The sequence below is a fragment of the Nomascus leucogenys genome, chromosome 3 (assembly GCF_006542625.1).
Source record: "Nomascus leucogenys isolate Asia chromosome 3, Asia_NLE_v1, whole genome shotgun sequence".
Taxonomy (NCBI): Eukaryota; Metazoa; Chordata; class Mammalia; order Primates; family Hylobatidae; genus Nomascus; species Nomascus leucogenys.
In genome coordinates this window covers 153,579,929-153,599,312 of record NC_044383.1, presented here as the reverse complement: position 1 = coordinate 153,599,312, position 19,384 = coordinate 153,579,929, and the positions used below count along the sequence as shown (strand labels likewise).

At 60.5% G+C, this 19,384-nt stretch overlaps 1 protein-coding gene across 1 annotated transcript; it reads left to right on the top strand.

Moving 5' to 3' along the window:
• The first annotated feature begins 333 nt into the window (after window positions 1-333).
• FRMD1 (FERM domain containing 1) lies at window positions 334-11,296 on the top strand. Its single transcript, XM_030809977.1, has 10 exons — window positions 334-453; window positions 1,203-1,279; window positions 2,955-3,141; window positions 4,231-4,386; window positions 4,828-4,893; window positions 5,048-5,116; window positions 5,803-5,977; window positions 6,524-6,820; window positions 8,204-8,268; window positions 9,696-11,296. Exons 1-10 carry the CDS (start codon window positions 334-336, stop codon window positions 9,939-9,941), a joined length of 1,458 nt encoding a protein of 485 aa, XP_030665837.1. The 3' UTR covers window positions 9,942-11,296.
• The last annotated feature ends 8,088 nt before the right edge of the window (window positions 11,297-19,384 follow it).

Here is a 19,384-nt window from a genome sequence, read left to right as displayed (position 1 = left end):
TCTCTATTTTTTAAACGACTCATTCCATAGCTGAGAAAGGGGTGCCTGGGTTGCAGAGGAAGAGGGTAGGGATACATCTTGCTAAATTGCTTTCCCAAAGGGCGTGCCTAGAGCATGTGCCAGTTTTGAATATCAGCTTGTAATATTCCTGCACGTTGGAACATCGTTTTAGTAAGCAAGCATTTGACACCTGCACGTGTGTTAAGATGCTTTTTGCGTTGTCAGCCGAGGAAAGCCCTGCACGCAGCGTCAGGTGGAGACGCAGTTTTCAGCTGTGTGTCTCTTCTCTCCAAGCCACACTCAGTTTTGAACAAATGGTGGCACCTGAGAAGCATGGTGACTGCTCTGATGAAGGCTTTTGTTTTGCTTTCAGACAATGAGTATATATTTATGGATTTGGAGCAAAAGCTCAGCAAGTACTTCTCAAAAGATTGGAAGAAAGAAATAAATGAAGTAAGTGTAGCGTGTGGGGTGGGAGAGGGCAGGCACCGCAGTGGGCTGCGCTGGGCCACGGGGATGCGTGGGGTGAGAGAGGGCAGGCACTGCGGTGGACTGTGCGGGGCCGTGGGGACGCGTGGGGTGGGAGAGGGCAGGCACCGCGGTGGACTGTGCGGGACCACGGGGATGCGTGGGGTGGGAGAGGACAGGCACCGCGGTGGACTGTGCGGGGCCGTGGGGACGCGTGGGGTGGGAGAGGGCAGGCACCGCGGTGGACTGTGCGGGGCCGTGGGGACGCGTGGGGTGGGAGAGGGCAGGCACCGCGGTGGACTGTGCGGGGCCGTGGGGACGCGTGGGGTGGGAGAGGGCAGGCACCGCGGTGGACTGTGCGGGACCACGGGGATGCGTGGGGTGGGAGAGGACAGGCGGTGGACTGTGCTGGACCAATGTGCTGCCTGCTGTCCATGCAGCTGCTCCGTCCAGAGGGGCTGTCCGCAGGGTGACTGCGGTGAGCCCTGAGGCTGCAGGCAGGTGCGCCCGCCCGAAGCCCGCCTTGGCAGATGTTCTTGAACGCTGTAGACCACGTCCCACTCCGGGTTCACCTGGTAGAAAATACCATGAGTCGAGTTCTCAGCTGTGGCTGCAGACACCTGAGCTCTGGCTTTGAGCTGAGTGTGGAGCAATCCAGGCCCCCCGACTGGAAGACAGGACAGCTGGGGGCACCTCCCTGAGCTCACTTGCCTTTCTTGTATTTTCCCCACCAGGGAAATGAGAAACCCAGAGCCCCCTTCGTGGCCTTCCTCCGAGTGCAGCACTACGTGGAAAACGGAAGGGTCATAAGGTAACAGCATGCTGACTGTAAGGGATGTTTCCTAGAATATTGAAAATCTGCCACATGACATAGAAGTCCCGTGAAGGCCACTCATTACATTTGAGTTTATCCAAAAACAAAAAGACAAACAAACACCCCCCCCACTATATTGGCTGTTTGCTTGGGGGTTAACACAGGAATTCTATTTAATTGAAAGGTATACAGACTGTGTCATAAATTAGTACTTCTTCTTTTTCTTTTTCTTTTTGTTTTGTTTTGTTTTGAGGCAGAGTTTCACTCTTGTCACCCAGGCTGGAGTGCAGTGGCACAGTCTCGGCTCACTGCAACCTCCACCTCCCAGGTTCGAGCGATTCTCCTGCCTCAGCCTCCAGAGTAGCTGGGATTACGGGCGGGCGTCACTACACCTGGCTAATTTTGTATTTTCAGTAGAGACGGGGTTTCTCCGTGTTGGTCAAGCTGGTCTCAAACTCCCGACCTCAGGTGATCCACCCTCCTCGGCCTCCCAAAGTGCTGGGATTACAGGTGTGAGTCACCGCGCCCGGCCTAAAGTGGCACTTCCTCAAATGCCAGGACTGGTACTCTCCAGGGTGGGTACACCATCCGGGGGTGGGCGAGGCTCTGGAGGTCGCTGGGCTGAGGGCTGCTGCGCCTTCTGCCTGGCGGTTCTCGCTGTTCACTGCCCACTCTGCAGGTGTCTAGTGGGAAGCTTTCCCTGACAGGAGTGGGTAAGTTGTCCATCTGGTGGGCTGCGCTCTAAACCCACAGGGGCTGCTTCTTCCAGAGCTGCCTTAGAGCTTCTAGGGTAACAAAGGCGTCCCTCAGGAGGATCCTGAGACTTATTCCAGGACAGAGCTTCAGGGATGCGTGAACAGGGTTTTCCCTGGGGGAAAACCTAAGGGGGTTTCCCAGGAATTCCCTAAGCAGGCACAATCCCCGCCGGTTCCAAAAGGGATGTGTGCAGTTGTGTGGAAGGTTCTAGGGAGTGAGGGGCGTGTGGGTGTGTGGGAGGGTTCTGGAGAGTGAAAGGTGTGTGGTTTTGTGGAGAGTCCTGGAGTAGCAGGTTCTGGAGAGTTGGGGGAGGTGTGGTTGTGTGGCAGGTTCTGGAGAGTGAGGGGTGTGTGAATATGTGGAAGGTTCTGGATAGCCTTGGAGGGGAGGTCTGGAAGGTGTCAGTTGATGGATGGAGCTACCTGGTGCTATGGGGCCCGTTCGGGGGAATTATATGAGAAGATCTTGCACCTGCATCTTGGGGGAGCCTCCGCCTGGCCTGTGATTAATGAATACCAGCCATGGCCAGGCCCCGTGCTGGGCGGTGAGCTCTGGGAGCCAGGTCTGTCCACCTCCAGGGATTTGAGTCGCCCAGGCTCTGTGCACCTCTCCTGCACTGGGGCCTGGTTTGGTGAAGGCTGAGCTTGCTGGGGAAGGAGTGGGACCTCCACAGGTGAAGCCTCATCTAGTGGCTCCTTGGTGGCAGCAAGTCATCTGTGCCCCGCTCCAGGAAGAGTGCAGGCCTGTGCTGTGCTGGCCCTGCAGGGACACAGCTGTGGGTATAACAAGACAGGAACTAGCTATCAGGGGCTTAGGACAGCCCTGGGAGCTGGCGTGGGGAGGGACAAGGCAGGGCCAGAGGGGCCAGCAGTCCCCACACCGGCCGTCCTGGAACTCACTCCCTGCCACCTTCCAGCGACCACAGGGCACGGCACCTATACTACTGCCACTTGAAGGAGCGCGTGCTGAGGTCACAGTGCACCCACCGGGAGGAGGCCTACTTCCTGCTGGCCGCGTGCGCGCTGCAGGCCGACCTGGGCGAGCACCAGGAGCCGGCCCACGCCGGGAGGTACTTCGAGCCACACTCCTACTTCCCACAGTGGGTAAGGTCGGGGCCCACCTCCTCCTAGCACCGCTAGCCTGGTGCCTGTCCACCTCCACCGGGTGCCATCTGTGGGAGCAGGGGGCTGGGGGCCTGGCAGGGGCTGCTGGAGGAAGGGTCAGGGATGGAAACAGGGCAATCACCTGTCCTCTTCTCCTGAAGGCCCGAGGGTCCTTACCACCCCCAAAGGCGGGCGGTGTGGGAGAAGTGGCCTGGAGCAGGCAGGTCTGGGTGCCTGTGCTCCTGACGCACCTGGCCAGCTGTGTGGCCTTGCTCACTGGCTTCACCTCTCTGAGCCCCTCGGCTGCCTGGCTGTGGAATGTGACCCACACGGGCCTTGTGGCTGCGAAACTTCCCCTTCTCTCTAAGTATCCTGGGACCCGTAGGAGCCTCTGAGCCTCAGCTTCCTCACCTGTAAGGGGAGGAGGGCCATGGAGAGGCGTGGGCTGTGCCGCTGTGTGCCCAGTCCCAGGTGCTGTCTGGCCTGATGGCCACACGGGTTGATGGCTGTCACCCCGGGGATGCAGGCCCTGTTCTGGGTGAACTTTAAGGTTTCTCTCCTTGACCGCTCATCCCTGTGTACCTCTCTATCCTGTGCACCTTAGGGCCTTCTCACCTTTGCTCTGCGGCAGTCGCTGAGGTCAGGGTGGGGCCCAGCCAGGCTTCCTCCCAGCCCTGTGGACGCCACACGTGCCCTTGGCCTCTGAGCACATTTCCACCCTCAGTGATTCCATGTCCCTGCAGTTCTTACCCCAGTCCCGGTGGGGGCCCCAGTCGGTCCTCACTGGGCAGGTTCCCAAGAGCCAGGGCTTGTTGGGAGTGGAGTCGCCACCTGCAGACGTCTGAGGAGGGCTGGCTGCTGCCATTCCCCTTGGGGAGGACCCGAGGGGGACTGGAAATCAGGGCCCAGGGCCAGAGCGGGCACCGAGACTTCATCTCTGGGTCTGGGCTCAGCAGCCAGGTCCCGGCCCTGCCCACCGAGGTTGGCACCAGCTGTGGGAGTCTAGGGAGGCTTCTGGGAGCAGGGGGCTGGCAAGCAGGAAGGCGGGACCAGCAGGGGTCTGAGCTGACCTCCCGGCTCTGTCCTCAGATCATCACCAAGAGGGGGATTGACTACATCCTCCGGCACGTGCCCACCCTGCACCGTGAGCGCCAGGGCCTGAGCCCCAAGGAGGCCGTGCTGTGCTTCATCCAGGAGGCCTGCCAGCTGGAGGACGTGCCCGTGCACTTCTTCAGGCTGCACAAGGTCGAGCCCAGGGTGGCAAGCGATGGGCTGGACTCTGACTCCAGGCCAGGGATGCACGGAGCCCCCATGGCTAAGAGTGGGATCAGGACCCAAGGCCAGGGATGCACGGAGCCCCCATGGCTAACAGTGGGACCAGGACCCCAGGGCAGGGATGGACAGAGCCCCCATGGCTAACAGTGGGACCAGGACCCTGGGGCCGGCATGGCCAGGGTTCTCTTAGGTCGTGGCTGATGTTTATTTAGCATGATGAAAGGCATGCTTGTGCTATGACAGCTATGCCTTTGATCTGATACTGGAGTGAATGATCTGTCTGTAAATGGGCCCCAGAGCTCAGCCTGGTCCATGGAGGCCTCAGCCCCTAGCCAGACTGACCATACTCTGCCATCAGTGAGGCCCAGCACCTCCAGGCCCGCAACTTGACCTCTGACCTGTGTCCTCTAGGATAAGAAGGAAGGTTGCCCCACCGTCATCCTGGGACTGGCCCTCAGGGGAGTGCACATCTACCAGGTGACCAAAGGGGCTCCAGCCTCACAGAGCCCCTCGTCCTGTCCCCACCCCCTCCTCCCTTCCCCACTGGGGTCTGGGCTGTGTAGCATCCCTGCAGCGGTCACGGGCGCTGGCTGGCCCCGCCTGGACGCGCCCTGCCTCTGCTGTCCCGCAGGAGGTGGACCGTGCTCCGCAGCTGCTGTACGACCTCCCCTGGCCCCACATTGGGAAGCTGGCATTTCTGGTGGGTGTCTGGGGGGTCCCCGTGCCCTGGAGAGCCTGGGCAGATGCAGCTTTATCCTCGGGGCATTTTCTAGGCAATTCTGCACCTGACGAGGTGCAGGTCCCTTCCTGCCGGCCTCTCGGGGGCATCAGGGCCATCCTGGCCTCACAGGCTCTGTGCCTGGCCCTGGCCCTGCAGGCATTGGGTGTTTAGCTGCCTGGTGAGGTCTAGTTGTTGTTATCGCTTGAAAACTTCTGGCTCCCAATTGAGAAAATCAAGGGCGAAAATAAGAGTAGGTCATAGAAATGCACCTGTGTGGCCTCTGTTCCTCTCGTCCCAGCCCCAGAGCTGTCACCCAGGGTCACCCCACAGCCCGGGTGCCAGGGATAAAAGGGCAGTGACTGTGGGGGCTGCTGGGCAGCAGGCTTGCTCTGGACAGCCAGACCGACGTCTTCCCGTCCCACCCCAGACCTCCACTCCCTTCACACTGGTGTGGGCACTTTCTAGCTAGGAGGGCTGTGTCCTCTCAAGCAAGGGCAGAGCACAGCATGCCCTGGGCACAGTGTCCATGAACAGCCATCTGCACTGCAAAGTGAAAACCTGGTCCTCGTCCCCCTGGGGGCCATGGCTGGCATTTAAAATCATCCTTTCCTGTTGCTGGCGTGGTTTTCCACCTGTGGAGTGGCACCTTCTCTCCTGTTTGTTAGGGGAAGAAGCTGGAGATCCAGCTGGACGGGCTGCCCGCAGCACAGAAGCTGGTTTACTACACGGGCTGCACCTGGCGCTCGAGGCACCTGCTGCACCTGCTGTGCGCCAGCCACCAGCTCCACCTCCGCGTGCGGCCCACTCTGCAACAGCTGCGGCAGCGGGAGGAGGCAGAAGGTGGGGCTGGGTTGGGCACGCTGGGCTCCGCAGCTGGACTGCGCCTTCTGGGCTGGGCTGGGCATACTAGGCTCTGTGGCTGGACTGTGCCTTCTGTCTCTTATTGTTGTGGCCTCCTGACTCCCGTGTCCCCCAGAGGCTCAGGTCGAAGGGTGAGGTGGTGGCCCCCCAGCTCTACCTGGAGTGGAATTCTACAGATGGGACTGGGGGAAGCTGGGAGCTTGAGGAGCCGCCTGAGGTGTCCACTTCTCAGTTTCCTGGTCTGTTTCCCACTTCTCCTCCCATCATGTGCCCACTAAGAGCAAGAAATGCAGGTTCCGACAAGGCCTCAGCGTTTACCCACAGGCCTGGTCTCCCTCCCGGTTCCACGTCCTCACCTGAGCACAAGGCTTGGCCTCAGCGTTCACCCGCAGGCCTGATCTCCCTCTGTTCCACGTCCTCATCTGGGCTGTAGGTGTGTGTTTCTGTCTCCTGGGCTCTTCCTCCTGCATCAGCAGGGCTGGTCTCTCTCCAGCTTGCCCTCACTGTGCTCCCCACTCCCTACAGAGAAGCAGCGCTACCGGGAGTCCTATATCAGCGATGGGCTGGAGCTGGACCCAGCCAGCAGGAGCTCCCCAGGCAGTGGGGTCAGCAGCCAGCACTGCCCCCACTGCCTCTCACACCACTCCGCCAACAGCCACGGCAGTTCCTACACGTCAGGCATCAAGGCCGACTCCTGGCTCAGGGAATCCAGAGAGATGTCTGTGGACGTGCCCTTGGAGGTTCATGGCCTCCGTGAGAAGGAGCCGTCCTCCAGCCCCAGGACCAGCCGCAGCCACCCCAGCACACGTGGTGACAGCCAAGGTGGGCCCGAGGGAGACGCCCAGGCCCCAGGGACTGTGAGTGCAGTCCGGCCAGCCCCAGCTTGGCTGACCCTGGACACCAAGGCAGCAAAGCCCTGGCCTGCCCTCCAGTGGCCAGATGTGAGGGGCTGGGCTGCCTGTGACCTGAGTCCCCGGAAATGTGCCAGAACATGCCGGAAGAATGGAGATGGCAGGGAGGAGCTGCCTGCAGCCTGCTGTGCCCGAGTCTCCTGTTCCCGCCAAGGGGCAGCTGCAGGCTGGGATCAGAGACAGGAGAGGTGGGGTCCTCTTGGGGTTGCAGATGAGTCCAGGTCCTTTAGCTTTCTTGGAAGCCCATCTCAGGAGCCCCTCCCACTCCTAGGAAGCCCCCCACCTCCTAGGAAGCACCCCCCCAACTCCTAGGAAGACTCCCCTCCCAAGGAATGCTCCCCCTCCCAGGAAGCCCCCTCCACACACATGTAGGAAGCCCCCCCCAACTCCTAGGAAGCTCCCCTCCCAGGGAGCCCCTCCCCCTCCCAGGAACCCCATCCGCACACATAGGAAGCCCCCCACTCCTAGGAAGCCCCCTAGACTCCTAGGAACCCCCACAACTCTTTGGAAGCCTTCTGACTCCTAGGAAGCCCCCCACTGCTAGGAATCCCCTACTCCTAGGAAGCCCTGTCCTACCAGCTTCCCTCCCATCAGAAAGCCTGGGTTAGACTCGTGTCTGTTTACACTCAGTTGAGTAGGAGTGAGAAGACAGAGCCATTCAGAGTGTTCTAGGACCGTGTGTCCACCTGGCCCAGGACGCAGCACCCTGTCCTGAGGGATGTGTCCTGCCCAGTCCCTGTGTATGAGGCCCTGAAGAGCTTCCTCATTGCCCCAGAAAGGGGACCTCAGCTCTGCTGGTCTCTGAGTGTCCCCACGGCCCTGACAGTGGATGTGATGAGATCAGGTGGGACCAGCCCCAGGGCTCAGTCACCCAGGACCACCCGGCATCACCTACGTCACCCAGGGCCATCCAGGGTCACAAAACATCACCCAGGGCCTCCCAGGGCCAGGCATTCCTGTCACTAACCCACTGTGTCCACCATTGCCCTTGGAGTGTCTGGTCCACCAGTAAGGGATGGTTGGCCTCCATCTCTGAGGTTTTATGCAAGCTCTGTGGTCTGTAACCCAGCGGGAATCACCGTGCTAATCCTGCATCTGCAAAGCAAGGGGCCTTTTTATCAGAGGTCAGGGAATGAAGCAAAAGCAGTCACTGCACTGAGAGCAAGGGGACGGTGTGAGCCTCAGGAGAAGCCCGGCTGAGACCAGGGCCCGAGAAGTGCGGGGAACTGCCCTGGGGAGGAGCCATGTCAGGCAGAACCCAGACACCTGTGCTCACGGCTGCCTCCTCCCACAGCCACTCGCCAGGAGCCCTGCGCCAAGGTCAGGACCAGAGGCCAGAGCGCCAAGGCCATGCGCCAGGTAGCGTCTCTGCCACGGGCCAGAAGCCTGGGCCCTGCTCCTCCACCCCCTTCTCCTAGGTCCCCTGTCAGGGGCCCTGGGGACCTTCCTAGGCCTATCAGAGGGTCCGTCGACTGACACCCCCAGAGACGCAGCGGGCAAGTCAGGGAGCAGCAAGGCTCTCGGGCACTGGGGCAGGTGGACGTGGGTGGAAGCCTTGGCCTCAGGGCCAAGTGAGCCGGCTCGCTGTGGGGAGGGAGGGGTCCTGCCTGGGGCTGGGGTGGCCAGGCCCTGAGTGTCACCCGGCCACTGTAGGCAGGACCTGGACACCTGGGCCCTGTGACCTGCCGTGCAGCAGACTGGCTGCCCCCATCCCCTTCATCCACCTCCTCCACCCCGGGCCTGGTCCCGTGTGTGCAGGGCTGCTCCAGGGCTTCCCCCACTTCCTGCACAGCCCCTGAGCCTTAGGAACCCCCAGAGGAGCTAGAGGAGAGGCGGAGCCAGTGATTCCTGGATGCCCAGGTGGGGAACAGGTGGGCTCAGGGTTCCCAGCCAGGCTCCGAGTTGCCCTCCCCACCCCCCACTCCCCGCCCCCAGCTCCACCACAGGAGGGTGAGATGGAGAGAGAACAGGGCTGGGCACGGGAGGAGGGACGGGAGGCTGCAAGTCCTGGCAGGCGCGGGCCCATCCCAGTGGGGGCGATCCCAAGCCCAGGTCAGCCCACTCAGTGGAGGAGACAGCTGCCCAAAGCTGCCTGAGCTCTGGGCCAGGGACTGTCACTCTTGAAAGACGTATTGATTAAAAACAAGGAAACACGTGTAGAAGGGCAATTCAGACCCTGGCGCTGGGCAACCTTCGGCGTGGCCTGCCGCCTGCCCCTAGCCCCTGCCACCTGCCACCAGGGACTTCATCTGCCTCCTGGGAGCACAGTGGTCCAAGGCAGATCTGAGGGGCCATGGCAGCCAAGAAGCTTGGGCTGGAGGCGTCACTTAAGGGCGATGACGCTGCCCACTGGACGCCCACCTGGACGGGACCTTGGACAGTCAGCTCTGAACCCAGACAGTTTCCTCCCGTGTGAAATAGGAGGCCGTTCCTGACGTCTGAGGTGCTTCCAGAGCTGGTGTTCAAGGCCCACACTCACACCTGATCCTAAATTACACCAAACGCTACGAGTCCAGGTCCACTGAGTTAAAAGGCAGAAAACAGCCCCAGGAAAGAAGCTGGGCAAGGTCAGGGCCTCCCGAAATGCATCAAAAGAAGATGCCAAGCCTCTAACGCAGATGTGTGTGCGGGGGGAGCCCGTCCAGGGCCAGGCTGGCCGTGCACAGGGGCGCAGGGTGGGCACTGGCAGGGAGTGCGGTTCTGTGGCCACAAGCAGTGTGGCTGCCGTCTGCGGTGGTGGGAGTGAGAGGGGGCGGCAGGCCTCACCCCATGACCTCTCTCTGCAGATCCAGGAAATGAAAGCCGGGGTCAGTGAGGAGCAGCACAGCTGCAGCCTGGACGACATGAGTCTGCACCAGCTGGCCCTGCACCCAGCACCCGCCTCACTCAGACATACCTTCCACTGGGCCCTGGACTGCAGGCTGACGGGCCCCTGCGAGATCAGGGCCACTCCTCTCCCCAGCAAGGGGTCCAGCAACTGCCTCGCCCCGGACCTGTTCAGAGAGGCCCCACCACAGGAGTTTGTGGTGTAGGCACCACCCACCCAGCAGCGCCGTCTGCACCGCCAGGCTCAGCCCCCGCCCACCCCGCTGCCATGTGGCCCTCGGCTCTTCCTGCCCGCCAGATGCTGTCCGCACCTCCGCAGCCAGCACACTCCACAGGTTCACCTGTAAGAGGTGTGGAGCTGACTCTGACATCAACCTGGGAGGTGACAAACAGGTCCCGCACCTCATGCCTGTCTGCGGTGCACCCGGGAGCTCCTTCCCTCAGGGTCTCCAGGGAGCAGGTTCGAGGTCTGGCTGTCGAGTGTCCAGATAGCCATGGCATTGGCCCCTGAGGCAGCCTGTCAGCCATCCTTATCTGGGAGAGAAGGTGACACAGCTGGGCCCCGACCCTAGAGAGAGAGCTCTGCGGTTTCCCACGCTGCCAGCTCCCCGAGAGACAGTCCCGACGGGCACAGGCTGCCAGCGCTCTGGAGCCGGAGTTCACGGTCCTCATCCCTGTGCAGGACCCAGGCTCCTCCCAGACCTGAGCCCCTCTCTGCAACTCACGTTTGCAAGCGCTGGGCCTGCCAGACACATGCCCCTCTGGAGGTGCAAGCCCAGCTCTGTCACCTGAGATCCAGCCAGAGACCCTCCTCCACCAGCCACAGTCAGTGGCTGTGCTTTCCCTTCCAAGCCAGGGCTTCCAAAGACCCCACGGCCCCAGAGCTGAAGCCGACTCTGCTCCCATCTCAGCCATGAGGCCTCCGGCCCCACTCTGCTCACAGGTGGCTTCCTTAAGCCATTGCCCTGGCTGGGGTGGGGCTGGTGCAGCCCCGCTGGCGGAGGGGAGAGGCTTCGGTGACAGATGGAGAGTGGGGGACTGGCTGTGCACGGCACCTGCTCTGATCTGGTGGGCTCCGTGGGTAATGCCACCTCGGTTCCATGGGCTCTGGAAGGCCACCAGGGTACGTTCTCCCCAGGGCTCCTCCCCCTGCACAACACTCCTGCACACGTGCAAACCTGCTGTCCTCTGCGTTTAGAGGAATGGCCCGTGCATCCCTGCTAGTCTCAGGCCCATCCCAGAGCACTGAGAGGCCACAATGGTTCAACCTTGTGCCCTGAACACCATTGCCCCCTTCACTGTCTGTGTGTGGTGAAGACCACGCCACACCACCCTCCAGCTCACTGGAGACAAGCACGGGCTTGAACCGCATGGCCTGGCACAGGGCTGCGTGCACTGAGGCTGCCTCTTCGACAGGCCTATCCGGGGGGCCCTCTCCTTTCTGTGAAAGGGAATCGTGTGTGTGCCCCAGGCACATGTAATAAAGAACCCGAGCAGATGCCTCCTGCTTGAACCAGGACCAGCCTGCCTGGGGGGCTGGTGAGATGCCGGCTGTAACTCACTCAAGGGCATCGGCCACGGAAGGCTGCTTTCTGTAGATGGCCATGAGCCCTAGTGCTGCCAAGGGCAAGACCGCCCACAATTGCTGTGCAACAGGGGAGGGGCGCCTAGTGCTGGCTCAGATGTGAGCATGTGGGCACTTCCCAAAGCCATTCCCATTAGTACAAGAGGATTGATTTGCCCGGGTCCAGGGCAATGACTGTCTTCTTCCTTTGAAGAAACTTGAAAGCAAGAGCCCAGTCCCGTGGACCATGAGGGAAGGCACACGCCAGTGTTGGGCAGACACAGCAGGCGGTGTCCACCATGAAGCAGGGTCTGAGACAAGACCTACACACACACATGCACACATGCACAGATCCGCACATGCACACACACGCACACATCCACACGCATGCACACACATACACGCACACACACGCACACATCCGCACATGCACATATGCACACAGGCACGCACACACACATGCACACATCCACACGTGCCCACACACACGCACACATCCACACGTGCACACTCCCCATGTCCAGGCTTGCCCTGCCAGTCACCTTCGCCACACGCCATAGACCCCAGGGCCAGCAAAGGCCGGGCCAGCCCAACCCTAACTTGTAGAAGTGTCACACTGCAGCCAGCCCAGCGCCTTGTGTCCTGGCAGAGGCGAGGCAGCCATGGCCCCTGGCTGACCCGAGAAGCCGCTCTGGCCCCACTGGGGATTCCTATTTCTGTCCTTCCTCTGGGCCTTGTGGACAGACATGGAAAATTATGCCAGATGCCTGTTAACTACCGGGTAGGGCTGCTCCAAAGACTCTAATCTCTGGTGTTCAGGGTACGTGGAGAGGACAATTAGAGGCCCGCTGCCCTGAGCCTTGCCCAAGAAGGGACGGCCGGGCAGGCCACATGAAGCCCATGTAGGCTACCAGCTCAGACACACCCAGCCAGGGCTGGGGCAGACTCCCCTAAGGCTTGAGCCTCAGCCTTGCTCACTGCCGCTCCCCACAGCCCCTCCCACATCCACCCACACCTGGAGGGGCAGGAGCGGAGCTGGAAGCAGAAGGCCAGCCTGGGAGGGGGCTCCTTCCCAGACAGAAAGCAGCGGAGAGCAGGGCTGCGGGAAGAGTTGGGGAAGCCAATCTTTCCTTTTGCACAGATTGAGATTAGAGGTCTTTTAGGCAATACAGCTATTTTCCAGGAAAATGGACACAGACTGGTAGGGACAGGGATGTTTCCTAAGAAGGAGGGTAGGGGGCAGGGCTGGGGGTGGCCTGCAAATGGACAGAGGCCACTGTGTACAGGGGGCTTGTGGCCTCCAGGTGGCATGAGGCAGGCAGGTGGGGGAGGGGCACAGGGTAAAGTCCCCAACCCCTGTCTTACCCTGTCAGTGGAGAGGAAAAGAAGCCCACCTGTCCCAGTCCCTGTGGACCCCCGAGGAGCAGGCCAAGGACCTCCAGCATCACAGCCTCGCATGACCCCGGCTGGGGTGGCCGGTCCCGTGGCCGGGGCCAGGTCAGCGGTCAAGCTGGCAGGTCCAGACTCGCAAGAACCACCCAGAGGCCTTGTTCAGGCTGGGTTTCTCGGCCCCTCACTGAGTCTGCTTCTGTGGGTCTCACTGGGCCCCGGAACCTGCATTGCTGCTGTGGGGGTCCCTCATGGAAGATGGAGAATTCCAGACAGAGCTCATCCTTCCTCCAGGAAAGCCTGCTCCATCTGCGGTAATCAACAGCCTGAGAAGCTCTGCTCTTGGGCTGAACCCCAAGCAGGAGGAGGCTGGGGTCCTCAGGTGTCCGTCTGGGAGGCCCAGGGCAGCTGGCACCCGCCTCTGCATCTCGGATCTCACGGGAGAGGGGGCTCCCAAGCCGAGCATCAGCCCATCGTGGCCCATGGACTCTGGGTCGCACAGGCAGGGGAAATGTGCCAGAACCACAGGGAAGGCTGAGCTCTGGGGCCCTGCGAGTGCCTTCACAAAGTTTTATCAGTTCATAAAACTTGCAGAAAACTCAGCTGTCCGTGTTTGGGACCAGCGGCCCCTTCCACTCAGGGTTCATCTGTCACGCTTCTTTCGCCTTGAGGGGCACCGAGGGGCCTGTGGGTGTGTGGGGCCCGCGTAGGGGAGGCTGAACTGGACACGCACTTGGCTCGGTCTGCTGGGAGACGTTTCGGGGTTCCCAGTCATGTGGTCTCTACCTGTACGAGCAGCAGGGAGTCTCAGGACGAGATGGCCAGGGCCAGAGGTCACCTGGTGAGGCAGACATGTACTCCCAACCTGGGAGGCGTGGGGACTGCAAGAGAAACAGAGCTGGCAGTGGGAGGCTGGACGTGGTAGGCAATGCCAGTCCTGCAGCCGGGCCCACAACCGTTCTCACGGCGGCGAGCTGTGATGGGGAGGCTGCCTTCCAGGTGCCAAGGTTAGAAAACAAATCCCGGGCAGCCCTGCCGGGAGAAAGCTGGTATTCTACAAAGGCGCATAAAGAGGCGACCACGCAGTGGGGAAAATGGCATGGGTTAATTGTTTATTAATCATAGGCAGCTAACTATCAAAACTGTCACCGAATATCGTGTTGCTGTGTTTTTCAGCTTTTTAAACTTTGTGATGTGGTGGTTTTTTAATGTTTCTGTATTTAGATTTATCTTCATACTTTAGAATTTGTAATCTTATCTTTTTCTCTGAAGGAGGGCTCCCCATCACCATGTAACCATGGAAGTTTCAGGCCTCAAAACGGGGCCCAGGATGGGGACTCTGATCTCAGAACCTCGGGTCACGCAGCGGCTGCCACTCCCTGCTCACATTCCCTGGCTACGGATGAGGCCCCCGGGCCACCAGGCACAGGTTGGGGCTCCCTCCCGGCTCGCTGCCTGCCCGTGCCTGGTTCTCCAGCCGCCCCAGTGTGGCAGTGTTCATTCTGAGTCCCCTCCTGGCTCTGCCCTGGTGTCTGTGCTCTGGTGACCAGCCAGGCCTCCCGTTGGCAGTGGTGTGGTTCCAGCCACTGCTGCTGTCATCAACCAGTGCATGCAGCAGGAACTGGACGTCACCGTCACCAAGTGGGGACCTGTTCGCTGCACCATCTGTCGGCTGTCCTTGGACATCAGGGCCATTGTCTGCCCACAGCCCTGGATATCCATGGTGTTGGGGCAGCGGCAGGGCCTGGTGCAGTGGGAGAAGAGGAAGAAGCGCATCCTCAGAGCCAGATGCAGAAGTGTGCCCTGTGGGGTGCGGGCCAGGCTCCCTCCTGAGTGGACATGGGAACACGTAACAGTGGGAACAGGCCGGCCTCCAGTGGGGGCCTCTGCAGGAGGTGGACGTGCCTCAGGAGCCTCCGGGATGCTCTTTATGGCCAGGCACGGTGCCTCACACCTGTAATCCAAACACTTTGGGAGGCCAAGGCGAGTGGATCACTTGAGGCCAGGAGTTTGAGACCAGCCTGGGCGACCTGGCAAAACCCCATCTCTACAAAAAATATAGAAATAAAATTAGCCGGGCATGGTGGCGCCTGTGGTCCCAGCTACTCCGGAGGCTGAGGTGGGAGAATCGCTTGAGCCCAGGAGGTCAAGGCTGCAGTGACCTGAGATCATGCCACTGCACTGCAGCCTGGGTGATGCAGCAAGACCCAGTCTCAAAAAAAAAAAAACAAAATGCTCTTTGTTCTCTGAGGAAGGGGCCGCCCAGCAGAAGATGGCGGTAGGGCATGAGGCTGTGGCAGCCCTGACAGTGCAGGGGTGGGGCTGGGGCGCAGGTCTGGAAGGCCGGCACTGTCCCCTACGTGGCAGGTGTGTGAAGCGAGGCATCCAGCGGGGGTCCGGGGCTGCCTCCCCGCAGCCTCTCCTTGTGTTTTGCTTCTCTCGTGTGATTCCCGGGGGCAGGTGCCCTGGGCTCCCAGAGACACTGCAGGACACACACCAGCCCCGGCATGTCCACTGCACTGTGCCTTCCCTCTGGTCGCTACAACAGATCCTCACAGACCATGTGGCCTCACTCTGCCCACACCTCATGGTTCTGGAGGCTGGAAGTCCAGGATCGAGGTGCCGGCCAGTTTCATTCCTGGTCCAGGCCCCTCCCTGGCCGCTGAGTCCTCTCAGGGTAGAAGGGGCTTGGGAGCTCCCAGGGCCCCCCTTACGAAGGCACAAATCCCACCCGCGAGCCTCCATCCTCACAACCTCACTGGCTCCCACGGGCCCCACCTCCTAACACCATGGCCTGGCTGGTGGGGATTCCCACACAGACCTCGGGGGACGCACTCAGCCCACCCTACATTACACGCTGGCACAGATCCGGCTCATCGGTCTCCATCTCGGTCTTGGGATCTTCAAGGCAGGAGCCTCCGGCCTTGACTGCGGTTTCCTCGGTGCCAAAGCAAGACCCCGGTACAGGAGGCAGCCAATAAATGGGCACAGAATGGGTGAAAGAGGGAGGGAGGGCCGGGGGATTCGTGCTCTGTGCACCTCAGTGGGCAGGGCTGGCTTGCTCTAGCTGTGCCAACTGTATATACCTCCTTGTCCACCCAGGCTGAGCTAGAGTCCACATGGCTGTGACGGAGCTGAAGCCCCTGCGGAGGGGCAGCTGGCGTCCGGCCACACCCACCCCACATTGTTCTGGCCGCCCCCACCCCATCCCTGGGCTTGCCCGAGGAGCGTGGCTGAAACTACAGAGGGTCCCTAGCGCTTTAGGGAAACAGATGTAAAATGTCCGTGGATTTTGGCCAAGCTCCACCAAGAAAGGAGAAGGTCCAGGGAGTTATGAGACCCCCAGGGCGTCGGTCACCCAGGTCCTGCCCACTGGGCTAACAGCTCACTGGCCTCCTACAGCAACACCCCCAGGGTCAACATTCCACCACCTCGGTCACCACAAATGAGGCGTCTTCCATTTCTGCTAGCTAAGCAAAGTCAGCGACTGGATTACAAGTTCCCAGGCCCAGGGCCTTGGCCACGGCGAGGCTGCTGGGCTCACACTGTGCTGAGGAGGCCATGGCTGCCCCAGCCACACCTGGGCCCCCGGCTTGCTCTCTGTGTGCTCCTCCTGCCTCCTCCGACCGCCGCTCTTTCCCCGAGTACCAGGGCTGGGCCAGGCTGTTCCCGAAGTGAGGTCTGCAGTGAATTCGGAATCTGAGATGAGCCTGGTCCCAGACAGTCCTGAGGGAGTGTCCAGGGCCACAAGCCACACTGTGCGGCCGCCCACCACTCCCCAGGGCCTGTTTCTGGCTACAGCGGGGCACAGGCAGCCTGCGGAGGAAAGGGCAGGCAAGAGAGATCTGGGGCAGCCGGGCGTCCTCACCATAGCCGGCCCCCTCCTGCCTCGCACCAAACGATGGCCGTGGCGGGACCCTCATCGCGCAGGGACCTCCGGCGAGTACGAGCAGGCCCGGGGGCTGGTGTCTGTGATGCTCTAGGACGGCGGCATGCGCCCCTCACGGGGTGATTATAGTACAGAGCACACGGTCCCGCACAGGCAGACACTTTGTCACTCCCCCTTTGCCACTGTGGACCCTTCAGGCCTCTGCACAGAGGCTGCCCCTGCAGGGAAGCCACCCGGGACCCCGAGATGGGGCCGGGCCCCTGTCGTTCCGCTGTAACAGGCGCCTGTCGCAGCTCTCGCACCTTGGGTAGCTGTGGTGTCTTCTGTCCTCCCCATCTGGGCTGTCCCCGCGCAGCCTCCACGTGCCGCCTAAACCTCTGCTGAGTGTTTCCTCCCACAGATCACTGGCAAATCTCTTCAAAACCAGCAGCCTCTGACCCACTACAAGCTGAAGAGGGCAGGGTGTTTTATTCCAGCCTTGCAGTGTCCTCCGGACGAAACCGCATTTGGCACCCAGAGCTGCCCCAGCCCTGGGGCCTGGGCCCCCACCCCACCCCCACCCCGGCCCCCTGCAAACTTCCCTCCTCGGGGCCTGGGCTCCTTCCCTTCCTTCTCTCCTCTCCTGAGCCTGCCCATGTCACAGGTTCTGTGGCCAAAGGGCCTGAGGGAGGCAAGGAGGGGGTGCTGTCCAGGTTCAAGGCGCCCCTCCAAGCATGCCTGGTCCAGCTGTGAAGTGCCCAGACAGGTCAGACCTGGGAACGCAAACCTCGCATCAGAGTTACGCGCTCACCCCATAAGGCGTCTCTCGTGCATGAACAATTGTGCCCTAGGTCAGCACTGAGGAGGTCTGGTTGTGCTCAGTTTGCGGAAGCCACAAGTGTTTCTGGGGATGCATTTCTCCGTGGTGCTGGGACTGCCCTCCAAAGGTCCACTTCTGTGAGAGAAGGAGCCGGACCACGACTGAGGGGCAGACGCTCCTTCCCGCCCACTCACAGGCACTGCAGGTCCGTAAGTGTGCAGACTCCACAGCCTCAGCGTCCTTGCTTTTCAAATGGGTGGATCCTAAACAGCTTCAAAGGCCCTGAGCCAAGAGGAAGAAGCTGCTGAACACGAAGATAACGAAGACAGCAACCCCAGAGCAGAGCTGCTAATTGACAGGACGTCTTTGGGTTTTAGTCACTGACTAGTTTTGGGTTTTCTTCTGTCTGTTTCCTGGGTCTTTCCCTCCCTCTCCCTTCTTACGGGCAGCGCATCAGCACCACGGTGATGGGCCATTGAAATCACTGGTGGTGGCCAGCGGTGGGGTGAGTGCCTGCAGCCCCACACCCTGGAGACTGGGCTGGTTTGCTCTGAAACCCTGGCACTCTGGGTGTGGCCAAGTGGACCAGGGTGAAGACTGGACCCAGGCTTCCTTCTAGGAAATGAGGAGTTGGGAGTGAGAGCAGACGAAAACCTGGGGAGCGAGGACTCAGCTGCACGCCCTGTGATGGGGCAGAGGGGCCCAGTCTGCAGCGTGGGGGCGTCAAGGGTGGCAGGCAGTGGGGTCCGGTGCCTGGGGCCCAAGCGCACCCCACACCCACTGCCCCGACTCCCAGTCTCTGTAGACGCCCTTGCTCTAGGCTGTGACTGGAAGGTTCCTGAGTCACTCGTGCCTCTGCCATCCCGCCTAGAGGCTGGCCAGAGCCCATCTAACACTTCCCCAGAGGGAAGCTCTGTCATTTTCACACGGTGCCCGTCTCAGGGGCACCACTGTGGGCCCCACGCGGCTGTGGGGCGAGGCGTCCACGCATCCTCGACAAAGGCAGCTTGGTTATCACAATGCCGGCCTTGCTCAGAGAGGAGCTTCATCAGATACACAAAGAACGCTTGTCGAGTGTCACGCGGCTCGGCCAGGCTGTCCCTTCGGTCACGCTATGGCAGCAGCTCGGGCCCTTCAAGGTCAGAAGGAGGACGGCAGGGCCTGGCAGTGGTTGTTGCTCGGCGCTGCTGTTCAGCGCGGGCTCTGCAGAGAAGCTTCCGTCTCACCAGGGCTGCCGCCCCCTGAGTCCATCATTTGTGTGTCGGTGTCTCTGTCCTACTAAAGGAACTTCGCGCCTCAGGAAGCTGGTGAGGGGCTTCCTGAACCAAGGGCATCTGCCTGCCTAAGGGCCAACCCTAAAGAGAAGTTTGCTTTTATTTTGGGCACTGAGGGAGCATCTCAGAACCTGTGGGGTCATTCAGATCATCACAATGATGAGGGGACACAAGTGACATTGAGCAGACGGGCACCAAGGACGCCAGGTCCCCGAAAGGCACAGGACACGCCCACCCAGCAAATACTGTCCCAGGGGGCTGTGTGGCTTTAGCCACCGTCAGACATTCACAGGTGGAAATCCTGCATTCGGCAATTCAGGCCTGAAACCTCACACTGCTCTCTGTAAAATCACGAAGGATTATTTCTGCAGTTTTAATGTACATTATGTGTCAGGAATGCAACAGTTGTGTAAACCAAGAGAAGCTGAAACTTTGTAACATTACCAAGAGGTTTTCACCATGCACAAAATTATATCCCTTTGCTACACCGCTCATGACATGTGAGTCAGGAATGTGACACTTCCGTGTCTGTGTGTCTGTCTGCTTTATGTAGCGGCCACATTCATGGAGATTTTACATGCACATGCGTGCACACACACAGATATAGTCACTTGGCCCTTATTTTTAAATTGTCGCATATACATAAATTGAATATTGTCTTCCTTCTTATACCCAAACTCGTTTACTTCGCTGTGTGTTCAGGTGTAGTTGTTTTGAAAGTTTTACAAATTGAA